At 44.4% G+C, this 18,990-nt stretch overlaps 1 protein-coding gene across 3 annotated transcripts in view; it reads left to right on the top strand.

The window, feature by feature from the left end:
- PBX1 (PBX homeobox 1) overlaps nucleotides 1-17,165 on the top strand; it is a 254,184-nt gene extending 237,019 nt beyond the window's left edge. For 2 of the 3 annotated variants that reach the window (XM_059728315.1, XM_014596002.3), the window contains exon 9: nucleotides 10,098-17,165. In XM_059728315.1, coding sequence (XP_059584298.1) covers nucleotides 10,098-10,190 — 93 coding nt within the window. In that variant the 3' untranslated portion in view covers nucleotides 10,191-17,165. The remainder of the gene's footprint in view (nucleotides 1-10,097) is intronic. The other variant, XM_059728316.1, reaches the window with a different exon arrangement.
- Nucleotides 17,166-18,990: the final 1,825 nt, after the last annotated feature.

Below are 18,990 nucleotides of genomic sequence, written 5' to 3'. Positions count from 1 at the left end.
CCTGCTGCAGCTTGCAGGGCCTGTATTTATATGGTTCCTTTGTCCCACCCCCTGCTGCTCTCCCGTTTCCCAAAGCACTTGCAGATGATTCCTGATTTGGCTTGTTACAGGCAGCTTCAGGGTGGCTTCTTGCTGCTGGCCCTGCAGGGTTTCTGTGTAACCCCTGGCTCCTGCTATTGCCATTGCTGCTGGCTCTGGGAGGGTGAGTGCTTGCTCAGGTCTTTTCCTCCCTTAGCCTGGGCTTGTTTGGCTGGCAGACCCCATGGGTTTGTTCCCCTTCTCAGTAATGGGATAGAGGTCCTGTTACAGTGAGGAACCAGTTGTCCTGATGATGACCTCCCTTGTTAGTAGGGCAGATGCGTGTCTCAGCATGGCCATAAGGATGTTGGAATGCTAAGTGAGATGTTAGCCCAGTCATTTGGTTGGTGGTTATTAAGGGCTGGAGCCTGTCCATCCATACTCTGTGAATGCAGGAGGAAGAGTGCAAGAAGCTCTTCCCAATAAAGGCTCTCTGGAAGCTTTCGTCATCAAACTCTGGAATGTAAGGGCTGCTTTCTTTTTATGCCCTAGGATGCCAAACATGTTTTGAAGCTGGGCTGCTGTGCCATGAGAAGCAGGCTGTAACATCCACAGGGATGGTACAGTAGAGCCACTCCTACACATTGGGGTAATTGTGGGTAGATATGACCAGTTGGGTGACATCCTGCCACCAGAACCTCCAGGTGAGTTAGTGTGGCTCAGAACCTACATCCCCACGAGTCTGCCAGCTCAAGCCTCAAAAGTCTCTGTTCTTTTAGAAGCATAGTCTGGTGTCATGGCCAAATGCCAGCTTGGATCATTAGAATCTGTTTCCCCAAACTCCCACTTAAAGCTTCTGCAGAAGACGTTATCCTGCCTTCCATTTGGCAACTGCTGGTTGGTGATTTTTGGATTTCATTTAAAAAAATCCCATGCTCCGCCCCAGACAGAGGCACGCACGCACGCACGCACTTTAAGGCTGGAATATTCAAAGGAGTGTAAAGAATTTAGAAGTCCATATCACAACGAATCCCACAGCCTCTTTTGTAAATCCCAGCCCCAAATGCTACTTTTCCTGCAATGAATTGAGTCACTTTTTTGAAGAAGTGAAATATTCAGTGGAGTGCACCTGTTATGATGGAAAAATCCATGCAGGACACAGCTACATCGGCGTAATAAATATATAATATGGTGGAAGCCCCACAGCACTTTCCTGGTTAAGTTGAGCTGACATTTACATTTAAGCCAGGACTGGCTGGATTTGGATAATATATTGCATCTTCCCCACAGTGTTTCAGTTCAAAATGAGATCTCTGCAAATACACAAATCAATCTGTTAATTAGCTAATGAGCTATAAGCATCTTAAAGCAATCCCTTTTGAAATTTCTTTTATGAATCTAACCTTTTTTTTCCAGAACCCTCTAGCAAAGAAAATTGGACAGACTTATGTACAGATTATTCAAAAATCTAATACACGGCCAATTTTTAAAGTTCATTAATGTGCAGATTTTTTATTTATAAACACCATTATTCATAGACGTTTCTATTTACATGGCAGTGTTTGTCCTATAGTGTCTTTGGTCAATATTGTGGTGTATAATTGATTTTGCATCAGCTGCTTTCAACAGGGAATGGGTTGTGCAGTGCATTTTTGCAGGCTGAGGCACCTATGGGAAGCTGACAGAGAGCATCCTTCATCAAAGGATGCATGCTTTGCAAAACAAGCACCCTTCTCTGTACAGCTCAGCTAGTTATATGATTCAGTAGCTGAGCTGTGAGCAAATATTTGCTCCTTAAGCATGTTTCCTGGACCTTAGTAGTTGCTCTTCTGTTGACTTGCTCAGTCTACAGAAGAACTTTCCTCCTTTCTATATCCTAAAGTTTGCAGAAGTTGTCATTTACCCTATTAGCTATTACTATCATGATCCTCTTCACGATTCTGAAAGCTGCTTGTACGCTTCACTTTTCCATCTCATCTTTCCAGTCAAATACTCACCGACACATCTGTCCATTTCTGCCATCCCATCCAATTTTCTATATGTAAAGGATAAGCCTGTAACTTCTACGGAGGGATTTTCACCACTGATTTTAATGGCAGCCAAGTTAGACCAATTCTTAATGTTTCTGAACATCCTACCTGGATATTTATAGCACTTGTAGTATTCAAGAAAAAAACTTTTGGGGGAGAGTTTGTGGATGTGGGCCACTGACCAGCTTGCAAGATGGCAATGAAGGAGCATGTGAGGAGTGGAGCAGGCCAGAGGCAGGAAGGCATTGGGAATAGCAGAGTCAGCAAAAATATCTAATCTACTCCTTTAAAAACCTCTGCACTGCCTGTGGAGAAAGCTGAGATTTGATGCTCATGTTTCTACAGCTGTTTCTCCAGTGCTTCCAGGCAATCGTGCAAAATTTGCAACAGAGGAGATAGGATTATTTGCGAGGTTCTAAAATGCAATGCTGGCTCCTCTTCCCCCCCCCCCACGCCCAGCCCTCCTTTGTCTCTCCACTGGTCTGTGACTCACACATGGAGACTTAATTTAAATACAAAACAACAATTTAAAAATGCCTCAGGGTATTTCCCCACAAAAGCCCCCTGTACCCTAGAGCAAGGGTTACTCCAGTGTGTTACTCTATTAATACAAAAAGCAAAGGAATACCAACTTGAGGTATGTAGATATGTGCTCTTATTTCTATATCTATTTTAGTCTGTATTACATAGTAAGGGTGTGTGAAGCGGGCCCTATTCAATTTGGATTTCGCCCAAATTGGGGAAAGTGATTCGATTCGCTGATTTGGATTACTGTCCCCATTTCGATTTGGCCAAATCTGAATATGAAGATTTGATGCTGATTCAGAGAATCAGCAATTCAGACATAGACACAGCTTTAAATGTTTTCTTCTACATACCTTGAGGTACCAGCGTGGCTCGTGAATGCTGCAGTGCTGGGGTGGATGGAGCGTCCCACAGGAGTGTGGCCCCCCCCCCCCCCCCGTGTGCTCGGCAGCAAACCCGGAAGTGGACTGGAAGTGTATCCAGTCCATTTCTGGGCTCACTGGGGGCCCCCCCTGCACCTCCCTGATTTCGGTGATTGGCCGCAGGTGCCCCCCAGACCCAGAAGGTACCAGTTACTGAGCTGGAGGGGTACAGGGCCCCCCCCACGTGCTCCCCAGCAGACCCAGAAGTGCACTGAAAGTGCTTCTGGTCCACTTCTGGGTCTGCTGCTGAGCATGCTTGGGAGCCCCCTGCGCTTCTGTGCAACACTCCATGCGCCCCACCATCGCAGTGCGATTAAAGGGTCCTCTGATTCAATTTGGATTTGGAGATTTGGCCGCCAAATTGGGCTGAACCTCCACCAATTCGAATCGGGGACTGAAGCCTCATACAGCCCTATTACATAGTAGGTTAGAGTAAAATAATAGGTTAAATTGGTAGCCAAACTCCCATAATGCTTTGTTAGGTTAGTCAAGGGCCTAGCTACCAAGCTAAAATACTTTATTTATAAATTAACTAATAGGCAGCAGACGAGACATGCCAAACAATACCATCATTCAAACATTAGCTAGCAGTCGTCACAGTATGTTAGCAGAGCAACTCTGTAGATCCATCTCTCCTGCTTCCCTATCAGTTTAGTGATGCACCCACAGTGCATACATCCATGGACTAAAAATCATACTGCTACACACCACCTTTAACTGTGACCTGCCTGTGTGTTCCATTATGTAACATCCTATAAATATATATCTAGTACAGTGTGTATATCTGCATATTTACCAGTGGCTTTGTTAAGCAGCAAGTATCTGATTTGTTATTCTTAAAAGCTGCAAGGTACATGAGGAAAGGAAATGGGTAAGTCACTGGGTTGGGGCTCAGGGGACCTAGATTCTGTTCCCAGTTCTGTCACTGGCCTGCTGGGTGACCTTGGGCAAGTAACATCCCTGCTGTGAACTGGAAATTATAATTCAGACCTGCTTTGTCAAATGCACTGAGTATAACTGATACAAAGGACTGTATAAATAGCTAGGCATTATTACTACTCTGAGTAGGAATCTGTGGATCCAGTAAGGAAAGACTATATAATCAGCATATAATTGACTTTGGATTATTTGTGTGTTGGATGGTGATAGGTATTAAATAATGTAACATTGAGAAGTTAAGGCAGTGCAGTGCTGAGTGATTTTCAGTTCTTCCCTATGTGCAACAAGGGGGAAAGTGTTGTATATGGAGAGTGACTGTGTTCAGAAGGGTGTTAGTGTATAAAAGTGGCTGAATATGGTGTGACTATAAAAGGGAGTAGGCTGTCTTTGTGGACCCCTCTTCCTCCCACTTCCCCCATTAACAGCATTTGGAAGTGGGTGAGGATGGTTTTCTGAGGACATGAAGGCTAGGACACATGCAGTGCTGGAGGGAGACCCTGGAGGCAACCAAGCAGGAAGAAGCAGCTTTGGCTGAGGGCTTGGTTTTGCGGGTATTTTGAGATGAACACCAGGTTTGGAGTGAGTTTGGGAACTAACCCTGGAACTTTTTTTTACCAGTCAAGGACAGGGTAGGGATTATGCCCCATCACATTTGGGCTCAGAATTGGGGGTTTCTAGACAGTTCCTGCACAAAGCAGGGAAGAAGAAGACCTCTTGAAATAGATACAGGAGGAAGAGGGAACTTGAAATGCAGCCTTGCACGTCCCAGCACAGCCTCCAGGCCAGCAGGAAGCCCAAGCTGAGACCCATGCTGCTGTCTGTGAAGGTGCCATTGAACCTGCAGGAACAATTCTAGAAATAGCTGCTTCAAGGATCATTTAACCTGATTGTTTTGCCCAGCCTGCTGGTAAGCCCAGCCCTTCCCTGCCTGAGTACTTGGGCCAGGTTGCTTTTGAACTGACAGGACTTCAATCCTAAGGACACAGAGCAGCTATATCACCCATGTGGCATCTTTTCTGAGGACAGATGCACATACATACTGAGCCCTACACAAGTACATAAGAAGTGCCATGTTGGGTCAGCCCCACGGTCCATGTAGCCCAGTATCCTGTCTCCAACAGTGTAGAAGTGGGTGCTTTGTAGGGGGAGCATTGAACCAAGTATATCTAGAGTGATCTATCACATGTTCATTACCCTCCCTGGCATCTGCCATCATTGGACACAAGGGTGTTGGTATACTTGGCAAAGGGCGGCAGTTTCTGCCAACTTGGCCCACTTGAGATGGATTGGAAGAAAATTACTATTGACAGCTTTGCTATGGTTTCTCCAGTAAGGCAACCAGACACGCTTGTTCCTCCAGTACTTGATGGACTGGGCATGTCTCTGGGGTTTTCCCCTTAGTATATGTTCTTGCATTCTAAGGTCTTGTGGCAAGGACTGTGTCTATGCATATGTTTCTGCAGCAGTTCTTCTCTACATTACACTAATGGCAAAAGTAAGTGGTAATAAAGGAGGCATGAGTGATGGTAGGGGAGTTTGTAGCAGGAAACACTAAGAAAAGGTGAGCTCAGGGAGGAAGTTTAGGCTGAGCTTTCCATTGGGGTTGGGAATTGCCTCGAAACTGATGGGACTGTGTGCTCTCAAGGTATGGGCTAGAGCTTTGTTTCCCAACCTTTTCCAGCCCAACGCATGCTTACATTAATACAAATTTTCTGTGGCACACCTGTTTAAGGCATTCCCCATCCCCATGCTTCTGAGCTCATTGGAGCTCGTTGCTGCAGCAAAATTCCACGGCACAGCTGTTCAAAGGCTCACAAACTGCGTGTCCCCCACAGCCAGCACATGCACAGTAGATGAATTTCCTCCTGCCAATCTAACGAGGGTGGGTGGGTGGGTGGGGGTGTGTGTGTGTGTGTGTGTGTGTGAGAGAGAGAGAGAGAGAGAGAAAGAGAGAGAGAAAGGGAGAGCAAGTGAGCTCAACCCCTTGGCCTGGGGTCTAGATGTTACCTCTGGACCCATGTCATCCAACGTGCAGTGCTCCCCACAGATCCAAAAATTTGGCCTCAGGGGAGCAATTGCAGCACTAATTTCCACTTCCCTGCTGTCAAATTTCTGGACCTATGGGGGGCCCTCTGGATAGCTTGGCCCTGCCCCTTAGATTGGACACCTGGGGATGGGGCAGCATGAGGCCTAATCCAGGCACACACAGGCCAGCCTCACACCACTCATCCAACCCAAAGGAGAAAAAGGTTGAGCACCACTGTTATATGTGGTACTCTAGTTCCTTGATGCCTGATCCAGCTCACTTGGAAATTCCCTTTCTGCATTGGATCAGATACTTTGCTATATCAGTCCTCATTAATTTTTGTTGTCAGTGTGTTTTGAGGGGATAGTCAGTGTTTTGGATGGTAGCTCCTCACTAGAATGGCTATATATAAGGACACAGCACCCTTATGGAAACAGACTTTTCTATGCCTCTCTGTTAGACAAAAGAGAAGGCATAGGAGCTAAGAACTTAAAAAAAGTAAGATGTGTAATTGCCAGTCCTGAGTAGAATGGGAGCTTCCCAGACTTGCAGAGCATTTCTTTGGGGTGTTAAATAGCAAGGCATGGCATTGATTGTATAAAAGATTTTCTCCCACTTTCTTATTTCATCAGTGGATAGAATAAAAAAAAAACCCCCTCTAAAAATAGTTTGGCACAATAGGAACTGTAGTCCTGTTCTAAACGACCCCCCCTTCCCCTCCCCCGATCTGCTAGCTGTAATGACCCTGCAAACACTAAATGGCATTTGAGTGCATTAAGCAGCAAACTCTCTGGTGACATAGCAATTACGGCTCTGAAATAGATTTGGTGCGTCACGGAAGATAAGGGTTTTGAAAGTTTCTGTTGTGATTATAGCTTGTAACTCCAACAAATAACAGGCTTCAAAATAAGAGGCTGCCAACAGAGCCATTGTGGCTTTGCCTCAGTGATGGCACGTAAATTGCTATTAATGTCCTAAGTGTACTCGAATATGCCAGTCTCCAGGCTGCAGAGTTGGCTCAGTGTCTCTCTTTACACAGCCTGTCATTGTCGGGCTGATAATCTGTGGTAATTGCTGCCTCTTGCAGTGGTCAGAAATGTGTAAGAGTGTCTACTGTATCTTCTGGGAAGCAGTAAACAATGTGCTGCTCTGGCTGTGTGCACGCTCGTGTGTATTATATGTATGACAGCGGGTGTCTGGGTAAAATCTGTTCTTGTGTGTCTGTCTGTAAAGGTATATACATTGTGTGTATATAATAGGAATACAGTGATCTTTATACAGTCTGCATATGTATGCAAATGTGCTTATGCATATGCGGGTGTGCATGTGTGTGTGCAGCCATCCACACCCAGTGTGGCTGTGAGTGTGTAAAATGGCGTGTGTGTGTGTATGTGCGCACATCTCTATGTATAAAGAAGGTAGGTATGGGCGTCTCTTATAGGCTGAGTATGAGTATTTAAAATAGAGCCTGAGCTTAACAGCCCATTAGGCCAATGGGGCTAAGGCAGCCTAAGTTTCTGGAGCCAAAGGTACAGTGGGGGTGGGGTGCAGCTAGCAGCACATCTGGCTGCATTGGACAGTCCAGATGACTAGGGTACCCATTTATAGCAAGGGTGGCTGTCAGCTCAAGTTCAGAACCAGTCTTGAACTGACACCTCTGGAATTGCATGAGATGCAAACTGCTCTGTCACCTCCTCCCTTGAGTATGTGTGTGCCTGTCTGTCTACTCTGTCTGTGTGTGGCTGGCCATATCATTTGTATATGTACTGTGAATCTATGTATAGCCTGCCTGTGTGTGTATATGAGAGAGTCCCCCTTCCCCACAAAGGCATTTTTTCATTGCAATGACTAATACCAGCAACAGAGCTAGTGTGTATTTCGCTCTTGTGGAGTCCTGCCCTTCTGGAGGCTTCAGTGGGCAATGCTTGTCCTGCATTTCGTGGCTGTGTGTCCTTTCTTCCCATTGCTGTTATTTCTTGCCAGCCTTGCCATTGTTGGAGTGATTTGGGTTGGTGAAGCATGCCCAGCTTACCTGCCCCTGCCCAAGGCAGTGGTGGTAACAGCATATGGCCCACCTGCACTTGACGTGTGCTTGGTGTTGACATCAGCCGCTTTGTGGCACCCTGGCGTATTTCTGGGTTGCAAATGAAACTGTCTTCCAGTACCAGGTTAGGTTAGGCTGTCACAGCCAGTGATGGATTCTGTGCGTCAGTGAAGCACTACAGAGGTAAGGTGCAGAGGAAGAGATGCGAGAGAGATGGCTCAGGCATGTCTAAAACAGGACAGCGGCTGCCGCCAAGTCAGGTGCAGGCAGGAGTTTGGAAGGATTAATGAGCATAGCACTGAATCAATGTCAGAGCGAGGTAAGGATTCTGGGTGCAGCATCTGGTCCTCTCCAAAGGGGACAAGCAGCTAAGGAAGAGTGGCAGCAGCCAAGGAGTGGGTAGTAACCTTCCATTCCCCTTCCCTCATACTGTACTTGGAGAGGCCAACCCCATATCCCCTTCCCACTTCAAACAGCCAAAAAAATTTGGCTCTGCTAGAAAAGCACCACATCTTTATTCACTGCCTCCCATTTACATCTGCTGACTGTTCAGGTAGATGAGTGCTCCAGCTTGCAGCCTGGGATACGGCTAGGAGAGTGAGAGCCCCATTTGACGCTGCCTCCCTGAACAGCCGGCAGGGCTGTAGGCTAAGTTGCAAGCACAGCATCTCTAGGGCTGCTGACATAAGAAGCAGAAAGATGGGGCTTCCAGAGCCTACTTGGAATTTGTGGTCAAACCCATAGAAAAATAGTTTTGCTTTGCTTTGTCTCCCTTTGTAAAGAGTGCAAATTAGGGGCAGAATCATTGAGCGAGAATAAATCCCAAAGCCCTGGAGGTCACTTCTTGAGATTCTAATTGCACTTTAAGACAAACAGCACTGGGAGGCGATTTGTTTGCTCTTTTTATCCTATTTAATAACAACCTGCTGTAAAGGAAAGAAGGGAAGCATGCCCTGGGGTTTGTGGTGGCAATAAGGGAAGCCAGCTAACATCCCAAGTTCTGCAGCAAGTTTGTGTCCCTCTAAGCAGGCAGACTTTGCATGAAGACATGCTCACAGAAAGCTCAAGGCCAGTTCAGATGCTGGGGTCCTTTTCCTAGATCTGTTTTTAAATGGGAAGGGATTTACTAAGAACCCTCAGCCTGGCTGCATTTAGAGAGGTTCCCTGGGGAGGCAGTGTTTGGGATTTTTCCTCCAAGTTTCCATATGTGTCCTGCCCCCATAGGAGAGGCCAGTACCTAGTGTCGAGGGTATATTCACATTATGACGTGGTAGCATAGGCAGCACTTGTAATAGGTGCCAAATAGCTGAGTGTCCTAATTGACTGTAAAAGAAGCAGAAGCAGGGGCAGGGCTCTACTGCATGGCTCTAGCAGCATGCCTTGGCTCTCACAAAGATCAGCACCAAATGCTGGTTTCCTGTCTTTGTTCTGTGTTTGCAACTAACAGAACGGATCTAGGAGGGAAGCATCTAGGTGGTACAGTAGTGTAAATAAATGGTAATAATAGCAGAGCCAAGGCACAAACATCTCACCCAATGCTGGGTGTGAGCTGCATGTCTAATTTTTAGTACTGTAGACCTGTCCTATATACTTGGGATGTTTTTTAATTTTTTAGTTGTTACCAAAAAGTTCAAACTGTTTTCAGGATTGGGCTGCAGGTTTTGGCTTTAATTTTGGGGTGTCCCCTCCCTTGTACGTTAATCTGCATGGGCACAAAATAGGCGTGTCTCCTCTAACCAAAATGGTAGCACCTACATAAAGAATTACTGCGGCTCATGAAAAAGGGACCACACCAGGCAAATTTGAGCAACTTGTTATGAGCAAAGCCAGTGGTGGAATTTGCATTCCTCTGCAAGAAGGCTGCCCCGTGCGGTGGAAGGAACAGTAGGCCTAATCTGCATCTCTAGGTGCATTATGTACCTTCAAAAATCCTGCCCGGCACCCCTAGCAATGCTTAAGTCGATGGTAACAGTGGTGTGTGTGGAGCATGGCAGAAGCCAGCTGAGGATGGGGTGGGTGAGCTCAAGAGGGTGAATATTTAAATCTCATGTTTGGTATCATACAACTGATAAGCTCTCTTTGTTTCCCCTCAGGCTAATGGAGGTTGGCAAGATGCTACTACCCCCTCATCAGTGACCTCCCCCACAGAAGGCCCTGGCAGCGTTCACTCTGATACCTCCAACTGATCTCCCAGCAAATTGCATCCCTGGCTGACCCCAGTCCCCTTCAGGGGCAGGGGTGGGAGGGGAGGGGTTCTCTCCTAATGCTGAAGCAGTCAGACTGGAGGTGGAACCAATCAGCAAACACAATAAGAGTCTCCTTCTCTTCTCTTCGTCGGGATGCTTTTTCAGCCAATCTGGACACTTCTTTATACTCTCTTCCCTTTATTTTCTGGGTAGAAGCCACCCCTCCCCCTGCCACCACCACCATCCCCCTCCCAAATCCTCCCACTGAAGGATATTTTCAACAGGTAGAAGAATTTAAAGAGGGAAAAAAATAACAAAACAACAACAACAACAAAAAGTATTTGTACATTTTCACTGGTTTTCTGAGGAGCCAAAATTTACCTCACTCTTTTACTAAAAGGCAACCACCTCCTTCAGTTTCTCTTGTGCTCACACCTACCTCTTAGCAGGAGTATGCCACACATCAGCCTTTCCTTCTGATGCTTCTTCACCACTCTTCTGTTTCTGGAAATAGGTAGCAGAATGCTTTCCTGTTCCAGAGCCATCCCAAAACCTCGGTGAGTTGCCCCCAAGGGCATTTCCAATTACAGGGTGGATAAATGTTTTCCCAGTGCCACAGGGCATGTAGGAAAAGGGAGTGAAAGTCTTGTGCTTGATATTCTGCTCACTTTCAAAAGGTACCACAAGGTTGTCTTTACAAACAGATTTAAATATAAAATCCCATCACTTACCTCTGCCAGTGTGCTTTGAATCAGACCCCAAACATACGAGGCATCCAACTCGGCAAGTGGGCATGGCATTCACCTGGCTTTATAACAAAAATAACCTTACCTGCCAACGTCCTTGGCATCATGGCACTGCTAAGAAGGGAAAAGCAGAAAGAGGTGGCTGAGAGATTATGGGCACCTATAGTGAAAACATTTAGCACTTACATAATGTGTTACATGATCAAAGTGCTGTCCAAAGTTTAACTCAAAACTGATGGGGATCCAGCAGGTGTGCACAGCACTTATTATGTCTGTCGGGAATTATTCTTAGTTTTGAGAGTGATACCCTGAGTTTAAGCAACAATGGGAGAGATTGTGTCTTACCTTGGACAGAAGGAAAGGGCACGGCCACCTGCTATGGGGTTAAGTGGGCATTAAGGCATACATTCCACAGTTGCAATGGGATATATATGCAGGCACAGCATACCCCCCTACAAGGGTCTCGTTTAGCACCGTGTGAATGCTCAGGCATCAGTATTCTTTATAATTATGTTAACAAGCAGTGATGACTGGGAACAGGGAGAGAAAGGCTGCTTCTTTCTGCACTTTGGCCCTGTTATCATGAATGATGTTGAGGGGAGAGGATGACACCCCAAAGATAGGTGTGTATGTAGTAAATACATGAAATTAATGGACTGGATGCCATTGGAAGTTTTAAACAAAATGGATCTATTTTGGTCTGGAGCAAAACCCCATAAAATGCATTTGGGTTTTTTTGGTTCTGGAGTTTTTTTCACATTAAGATGTTGGTATCAGTCCTGTTATCCCTTCATCAACCTGAGATGAGTCATTAAAAGTATTGTAATAAATCATAGGATCTTCCACCCTAGTCAGTTAACCTCCTGGATTTCTCTTGTGTTGCCAGACTAGAACATGACTCACAACACTGGTTGCCATTCAGCATTTGGGCAGCCTTCAGGAGGAGGGGCTGCAGAGAGGAGCAGACAGGCTTCCTCCCTGACAGAAAGGAGACAGGCTCTGCTACCTGTGTACAAGTACAACAGAGAGGTGTAAAAGTGGCACTTAGGTGAAGGAGGTAGGAGAGCAGTTTAGGTAAGTTCTCTGAGAAAGGAGGCAGACCGGCGACTGATGGCTATCACTGAGAGTGCTGCTTGTGTGATGGGGTCGGCTGCATGATTCCTCTCACTTTTAAAGGGAAAGCAGCTGTGAAAATAAGCTCCATGTGCTCCTGTGCAAATGAAGGTCCTTCTGAGAATATATACGTAGGGTTAGCTCTACTGGCTCTCGGGAACAACTCACAAACTTAAGCAGGTGCATGAGTGTTTGCAGGATCAGCCAAGGCCTAAGCCTTAAGAAGCTCAAAGAATATGTATGCGTGCATGTGTTATGCATATGGATCACATGGGACAAAGTGCAGAACCATTCAGTTGGATCTGTAACCTACCTCCAATGGTATTTTTGTCTACTGTTTAAATATTAGAATAAGATTAGTACTGAACAGCTTCAAGTTTCCACCACTGAAAATAAAGCATCTTCCAGAAAAAAATTAAAACTGGCCCTGGAAAAAAATACAAAGTGGCTGGAGGCCTGGGCTTGCTGAAGTGGCAGGTCCATGGCTCTGATGGACCATGGCTGTGCAGAATTGCAATCAGGAACCCTCTTCGCTTGAACTGGGTGCACGGGGGGGTGTTTTGACTTTCCAGGGGGACGTGCAGTACTTTCTAGCAGCACTAGCCCTGGAAGATTCTGAGGCCTCCACTTTCTGAGGTCTTTGCTTGACAAATTGAGAGCCTTTTTTAAATTAAAGGGTTAGTTTAGATGGATTATGAACCTCTAGATTATAAAGTCTATAACTTTCTAAAATATTGGTGGCTACATTTCCCTGCCAAATCCAAAATATGAGTGATTTTGGTTTCTTTGCATTTTCTTAGCCAGTCTGCCAGTTCTAATGCTATGACACTTAGATCTTTAGAGGTAGAGGGATATTAAAAATGGTCCCAATTAAGAACCCTCATGTGAACTTTTTTATTCACAGTAGAGAGAAGCTAGTCCCAAAAGAAGTCTGATTGCTTGCAGTTGGCTTATACACGGCAGTGACTAATTACCAGAAGTAGTAAAAGTGCTCACCAACTAGCCCTAAATATACCAAACTTGTCTAGAACATTCCAGATGCAAAGTTTCTGTAACCCCACCTTGCAACACAGAATACAGAGTAGGGCAGTGCATGGTACAGGTTTCTTAGCAGCTGCTTGGGGGGTGACCTGATTATAACACATGACTTTGGTGGGTACAAATAATATGTCTTTCTGCACTAAAGATGATAAAATATCAATCAATACAATTATACATTGTATTGGCCTCGGCACTAGATGATTCACATCCACATATGCACATTACATATATGTGTGCGCGCATGCACACACCGGTGTTTGCAAAATTGAGTGAGGGTAGAGTAGGAAAATAGAATAAAGCCCCCTTCTGAATGTGAAGTGACAGTCTGATCCTTGGGCCATAACTGACGCTTTGTGTTCGTCTGAGATGAAGCTGAAGTAGGAACATGAAAATGCTAGGAGGGAAGAGGATTTTTACTTCCCAAGGGGACCATCATCTTATGCCACCCCTTTTACCTACTGTACTTTCTTTTATTCTGCCTTCTCCCCACTCTTCAAATTGCACTTCCCCCAATAACCAGTGCCTCATCCATTATGGCATCCTGACTACTTCATTAGCCATATATAGGCTACATCTTGGTCTACGGCCTTAAAGCACTCAAACCACATGAGTAGTCCTTTGGAAGGCAATGATTGCTGTTGTCATCAAAAGGAGTACTGAAGTGCTTAAAGTTAAGCAGGTGCTTAAGTATTTGGCTGGATCAGAGTTTGTGATCCTGATCCTGAAATTGGCCCCGCAGAGGTGGACCTCAGTGCCTGCGTGGATACCCACTGATGTCAAGAGTCCTCCCTGTAAACACTCCCTATACCCCCCTAGAGCCAGTTGTACCATGGGGGGTCGTGAAGTTAGCTGACAAGTAGGTGCAATGGTGTGCAATGGTACCTCTTGAAAATGAATAACGTGATGTGAGATTAAAGCTACACAAAGCAGCAGGCACTAGTACCACTCCCTGTTTGGCCTGAGAACTGAGCTGGATGCCACCTCCATAGCAGCAGAGACCAGTTCTTGGAGCACCTAGATGGAGCTGCATTTATCCACCCTGCAATTACTTACCTATCTCTTGCTGTCTTCCTCCCCCACTCTCCATGGCATGGTATTGACTCCTTTATGGTACTTAATAAGTCTCATTTTTGGTTTCCTGTTTTGTTCCCTTTGCATCTTTTGTTGTTGTTGCTGACTGGTTGGTTGCCTTTTTTCACAAACTTCGCGTTTTTTTTAGTTTTTTCTGCCCAGAAAAACCTGACTTCGATACCAAAAAAACATAACAAAACAAAATGAAAAAAACAACAAAAAAACAAAAAACTGCAGAAACTAAAAAAAAATAAAAATTAAAAAAAAACAAAAAAACTCAACGATTCTTTCAGCTTTATTAACATTTTCCATTGTTTCTTGCGATTTGTGTCTCGTTCTTTGTAGTATTGATGATAACGAACATTTGATAATGAATGTTCTTGTATATTCAGATAAAGGAAAAAAAAACCAAAAAAGCAGTCTGAATTTAATAGTGTTTATAATAAAAAAAATAAAAAAGACCCTCATAGCACGCAAAATTGAACAGGGAGGAATTTCCTTTCTTGTTCTTTCTGTGGCAAAAAGCGCTTCATTCCTGTATAGTTTATAACACCAAACTACCTACATTCATCACCTTTTTTTCTTTTTTCCCATTTTTTTAATTTTCTTGCATTTGTGAATTAGTTCAAGAATGCTAGAAAAGTGTAGTTGTGCACACTCATTTCCTCTTACACAATGTTTAAAAAGTGACAGTAATTCATTTTGTAAAACTTTAAAAAAAATGGTTGGAATAGTGAGCATAATAGGTACATTCTAACACTTTATGTTTATTAACGTTGAGACCCAGAAATTACTTTCTTTGTTCGGCGTTTCTTTTTTTTTTTTTCGGGGGCTTTTATGATGATGATGATGATGATTATTTTTTAAATTGTCCAAGACAATGGCCTTGCAACTTCCCGTTCCTCCACTTTTAGTATGTATTCAGACGTGATGTGAAAAGTTGAATTTGCAAAAATCACTTTTTCATTTGTTTTTGTTTTATTTGTGGGACTGATTCTGCTTTTAAGCCAACAAACTATCCCCTAGGAAAATGAAAGGCTGCTCTTCTAACCCTCAGTTTCTAAACGCTGTGGCCTGATGGACCACCTCAGAAAAGGGACAAACACATGCATGATCAAGGCCCAGCTGTAACCTCAATTCAGCAAAGCCACCCCTATTCAGCAGAGCTAAATGCATGCTTATGGCCTGCTGAAGTCAATTCAGCATATAGCTAAAGTTCAGTCTGTGCTAAAGGCTCCATGGGAGTTGGGTACCTAACTTCCTTAGCTTCACTGAAAAAAAAATCCAAGGCTAACTGCTTTGCTGTATAGGGACAGACTTAAATACATGTTTGAGTTCCTTCCTGAATCAGGGCTTATCTGAAATTCATATAGGCCATGAAAACTCTTTCTATTACTGGCGATAAATTCCTCCCTTGAGTTTTGAGCGTCATTAAATGTTAAAGATTTCTTTTCATCCTCATGATTGAGCCCAGTGTCTCTCCAAACCAGTATTTTCGTAGACACTCCTCACCTTTTCTCTCATTGAGGCCAATGAAAGACTTCAGTAATTGCAGCAAGTTTTGGATACAGAACTAAGACGACTAGTCCAAAATTCTGAGGTTAACTAAAGGACTGTTATCATACAATATTGCAGTATCTCAGATCAGTGGATCCTCCCATTCTGATCAGTTAGTACAGATGTGCTGCTTCTGCTGTTCCTTATTTTTTGTTTAGTATTAAGTAGCTGCCCCATTTCCTTGTCACTTGATCTACATTTAATTACGACTTCATCCAAAACCCATTGAAGTCAATGGAAATACTCTTTCACACAATGTATAATTAAATTATCCATTGCTGTAAGATGTTGCTGAGGCCAAGAACTCAGTAAGAAGAATTGAATGTTCATGTGGATAACAAGGATATCCATATATTCCAAGTCATTAGGCTAAACTGGAGCATTGGAAGGCAGCAAAAACATCACGTTTCTGGTCTCTAACAATTAGAAAACAAGATGGGACTTACATGGGCAACCTCCAAAACCGTCTGTTGTAGGGTTTCATGTATCTTCTTGCACCATCCCCCTCCTGCTGGAGACAGACTTCTGGAGTAGGTAGATCATGGATTTATGACAGCCCTTCTGGAAGAATTTATCTCCAATAGGCACTGGACCAGGCTCTGGGGCCACACACATTGTCATCAACCCATGAACTGCTCAGGAAGTCTGGAAATAAGTAAGGGTGTCAGAAGAGCTGATCCTAAAAACATGTACATCCTTGTTTAGCTTTCCACACCTCAGGAAGCGCCACTGATTTCAATAGTACTCATTCTGTGCATAAATCTAAGTACATACAAAACTGTATCTAGTCCCTGGAGCTGTGTTAGGAAGCTAGTCGTAATTGGAGCAGTGAAGAAAAATATAACTGTAAATACCTCTCAAAAATAATAGTCAAAAGTTTCAGTTCAAGGAAAGGTATTTTTCAAAACATTGATTTTGATCACTTTGTTTCCTTCCTTTCAAGACCTAAAAATACCCAAAAAACTCTTCACATCACTCTGCTTTAGGTTTCTTTTTTATCTCAAAGCTTCCTGAATTAATTCTGTTTTTATACACCTTTATTATAATTATAATAATTATTATTAAAATATAAATCAGACATTGCGGGGTTTTTCTTTCTTTTTTTTTTCCTTTTTTTTTCTTTTTTTGGTTTTCACTTGAAACCCTTTTCTTGTAAAGATATTCCAGTTGTTCTGAGCTACTTTTTCTTTTATCTCTCTCCTCCCCTCTGCCCCACCCCTCCCCCTCCAATGGATTCTGAATATAAAAACCTAAAAAGACTCTCTGTTCTGACCTGGTTTTGAAACTTTAAGCTTTTCTGCTTCTGTAAAGAAAAGGCCTATGTCTTTTTGATCCCAACTGAAACTTTTATGTTCTATAATGATACTAACAAGGTGTAGGTTTTACAGTCTCCTGATTTGTACTGGTAATGCATATTCCAAATAAATAGTTTCTTTTGTTGCAAAAACTATTGTATTTCTTACAAAAAAAAAATAGAGAGCTCTCTCCTCTGAACATGCATGCTATTTTATATTTAAAAGCAACAACAACAATAAAATCCCACTGAGAATGGCAGTCTGTAGCTGGAGAGCAAGTAGAAGTGCTGAACCCCTCTGCCAATGCAATGCACCTCAGTCCTGACCAGCAGCTCTCTGACGCCAAACAGCTGGGACTTTCTCATTTGAAAATTCTTTATTTAGTAACAGCGCCTCAAACTCTCTGTCCCTCTGGCAGAACAGAAACGATGGACGTCATCGTCAGAACACTCGACCCTGGGTCTGTTTGCTCAGTTCCGTGGTGACTACGGCCTTCAGCCCCAATTAGCAGTAGGATGTTAATACTTCAAGTAGTAAGGTCTTACCCAGTCCTGGAGGTCCATACATCTGTTAGTGTACCTTGTTACCAAACAGTTTAGTCTAGTAGATAGAGCACAGGACCTAGATGCACTTCTGACTCTACCACTTGCTGATTGGAGGAGCTTGGGATCATTGCATCCTTCCCTGTTCCTTGGCTTTTCTATCTACAGAACAGGGATACTAATACTTAAGCACCTTTGTAAAGAATTTAAGATCAGTCAAAGCCAAGGAGTAGGTGGTGGTGTTACTTGCTGCAGTGGCTGCTCTTTTAACCCTGAGTAGATACTTCAGATCCTTCTGAATAGTCCTCTCACCTTAGTTCTTCCTCATCTTTGCAGTACTATAAAAGACGCATCACTTAGAAAAGCTCCTGAGTGAGCTGAATTGGTTGCAATAGCTACACATAGTCACAGGTGTCTGAGAAAATGAATTTGAAAGGAAATAAGGTAGGAAGGCAGCACTTTTCCAAGGGCAACTAATGGCCCATTTTACTCTTTGCCATGACAGATGCTGTTCTCCACCCCCTACAAGATGTCAACAGGTGGTAAGTATGCACTGATACAGACAGCACAGATCAAGTGGGTCTGTTAAAGCCCCTACCTCATCCTTCCCAGGCTAGTCATTGTGGGGCAGTTCCATACCATTTATGTTCTGGGTACATGGTCTTGCCTGTCTTTTCATGACCCAAGAAACAGAGTTCACTATGTCTTTTAGGAAATGAATGGACCCATCAGCTTTAGGAAACACTGGTGTTCAGCCAAAGTTTTCTTTAGATCAGGGGTATAAAGCTCATCCAGCCCTATGGGCCGGAGGAGGGGCATGGAACAATCTATGGTCCAGTGGGCAGGGCTAGTCTGGCAGGGTTCCACCTGCAGTGAATGACCCGGACCAGCCCCCTACGTCCTGTGCAGCACATGTGCTCAGTCCAGCCCCATATGTCACATAGAGTACATGTTGGCCCCATCCCTGTGTGCTACATGCAGCACGTGGAATTGATCTGTCATGCTGCATGTGCCAGGGCTGGACCCAGCATCGTGGGTGCTGCAGATAGCTCAGGGGGCTGATCTGGGGCATTCATGGCATGTATCTCCTGTACTGGCTCTACCATACAGGACCAGTCTGTAGGGTCCAAGCCAGAGTGACCATGGAGCCTGTGCATGAGGCTAGTCTGCTGCAGATGCTACATACAGCATGCACCCTGGATCAGCCCCTTGTGCCACGTGTAATGCGTGTAGCTCCTGGTCCAGTCTTGCATGTCACATGCAGCACTCGCCAGATCAGGTCCACACGTCACATGTGGTACTCAGGGTTGGTCCAAGACCCACAGGCCAATTCTCTGGGCCTCCATGGGCCAGATCTTTGACACCCTTGCTTTAGATCAGTTACTTGTAGTGGGTAGTGTCCTGGACAACCCTGGAAAATCTCCACTCCCCAACT

This window comes from Alligator mississippiensis, chromosome 5 (genome assembly GCF_030867095.1).
Source record: "Alligator mississippiensis isolate rAllMis1 chromosome 5, rAllMis1, whole genome shotgun sequence".
NCBI classification, from domain to species: Eukaryota; Metazoa; Chordata; order Crocodylia; family Alligatoridae; genus Alligator; species Alligator mississippiensis.
Note: the sequence above shows the minus strand (reverse complement) of the source record. Positions and strands in the feature narration are given on the sequence as shown.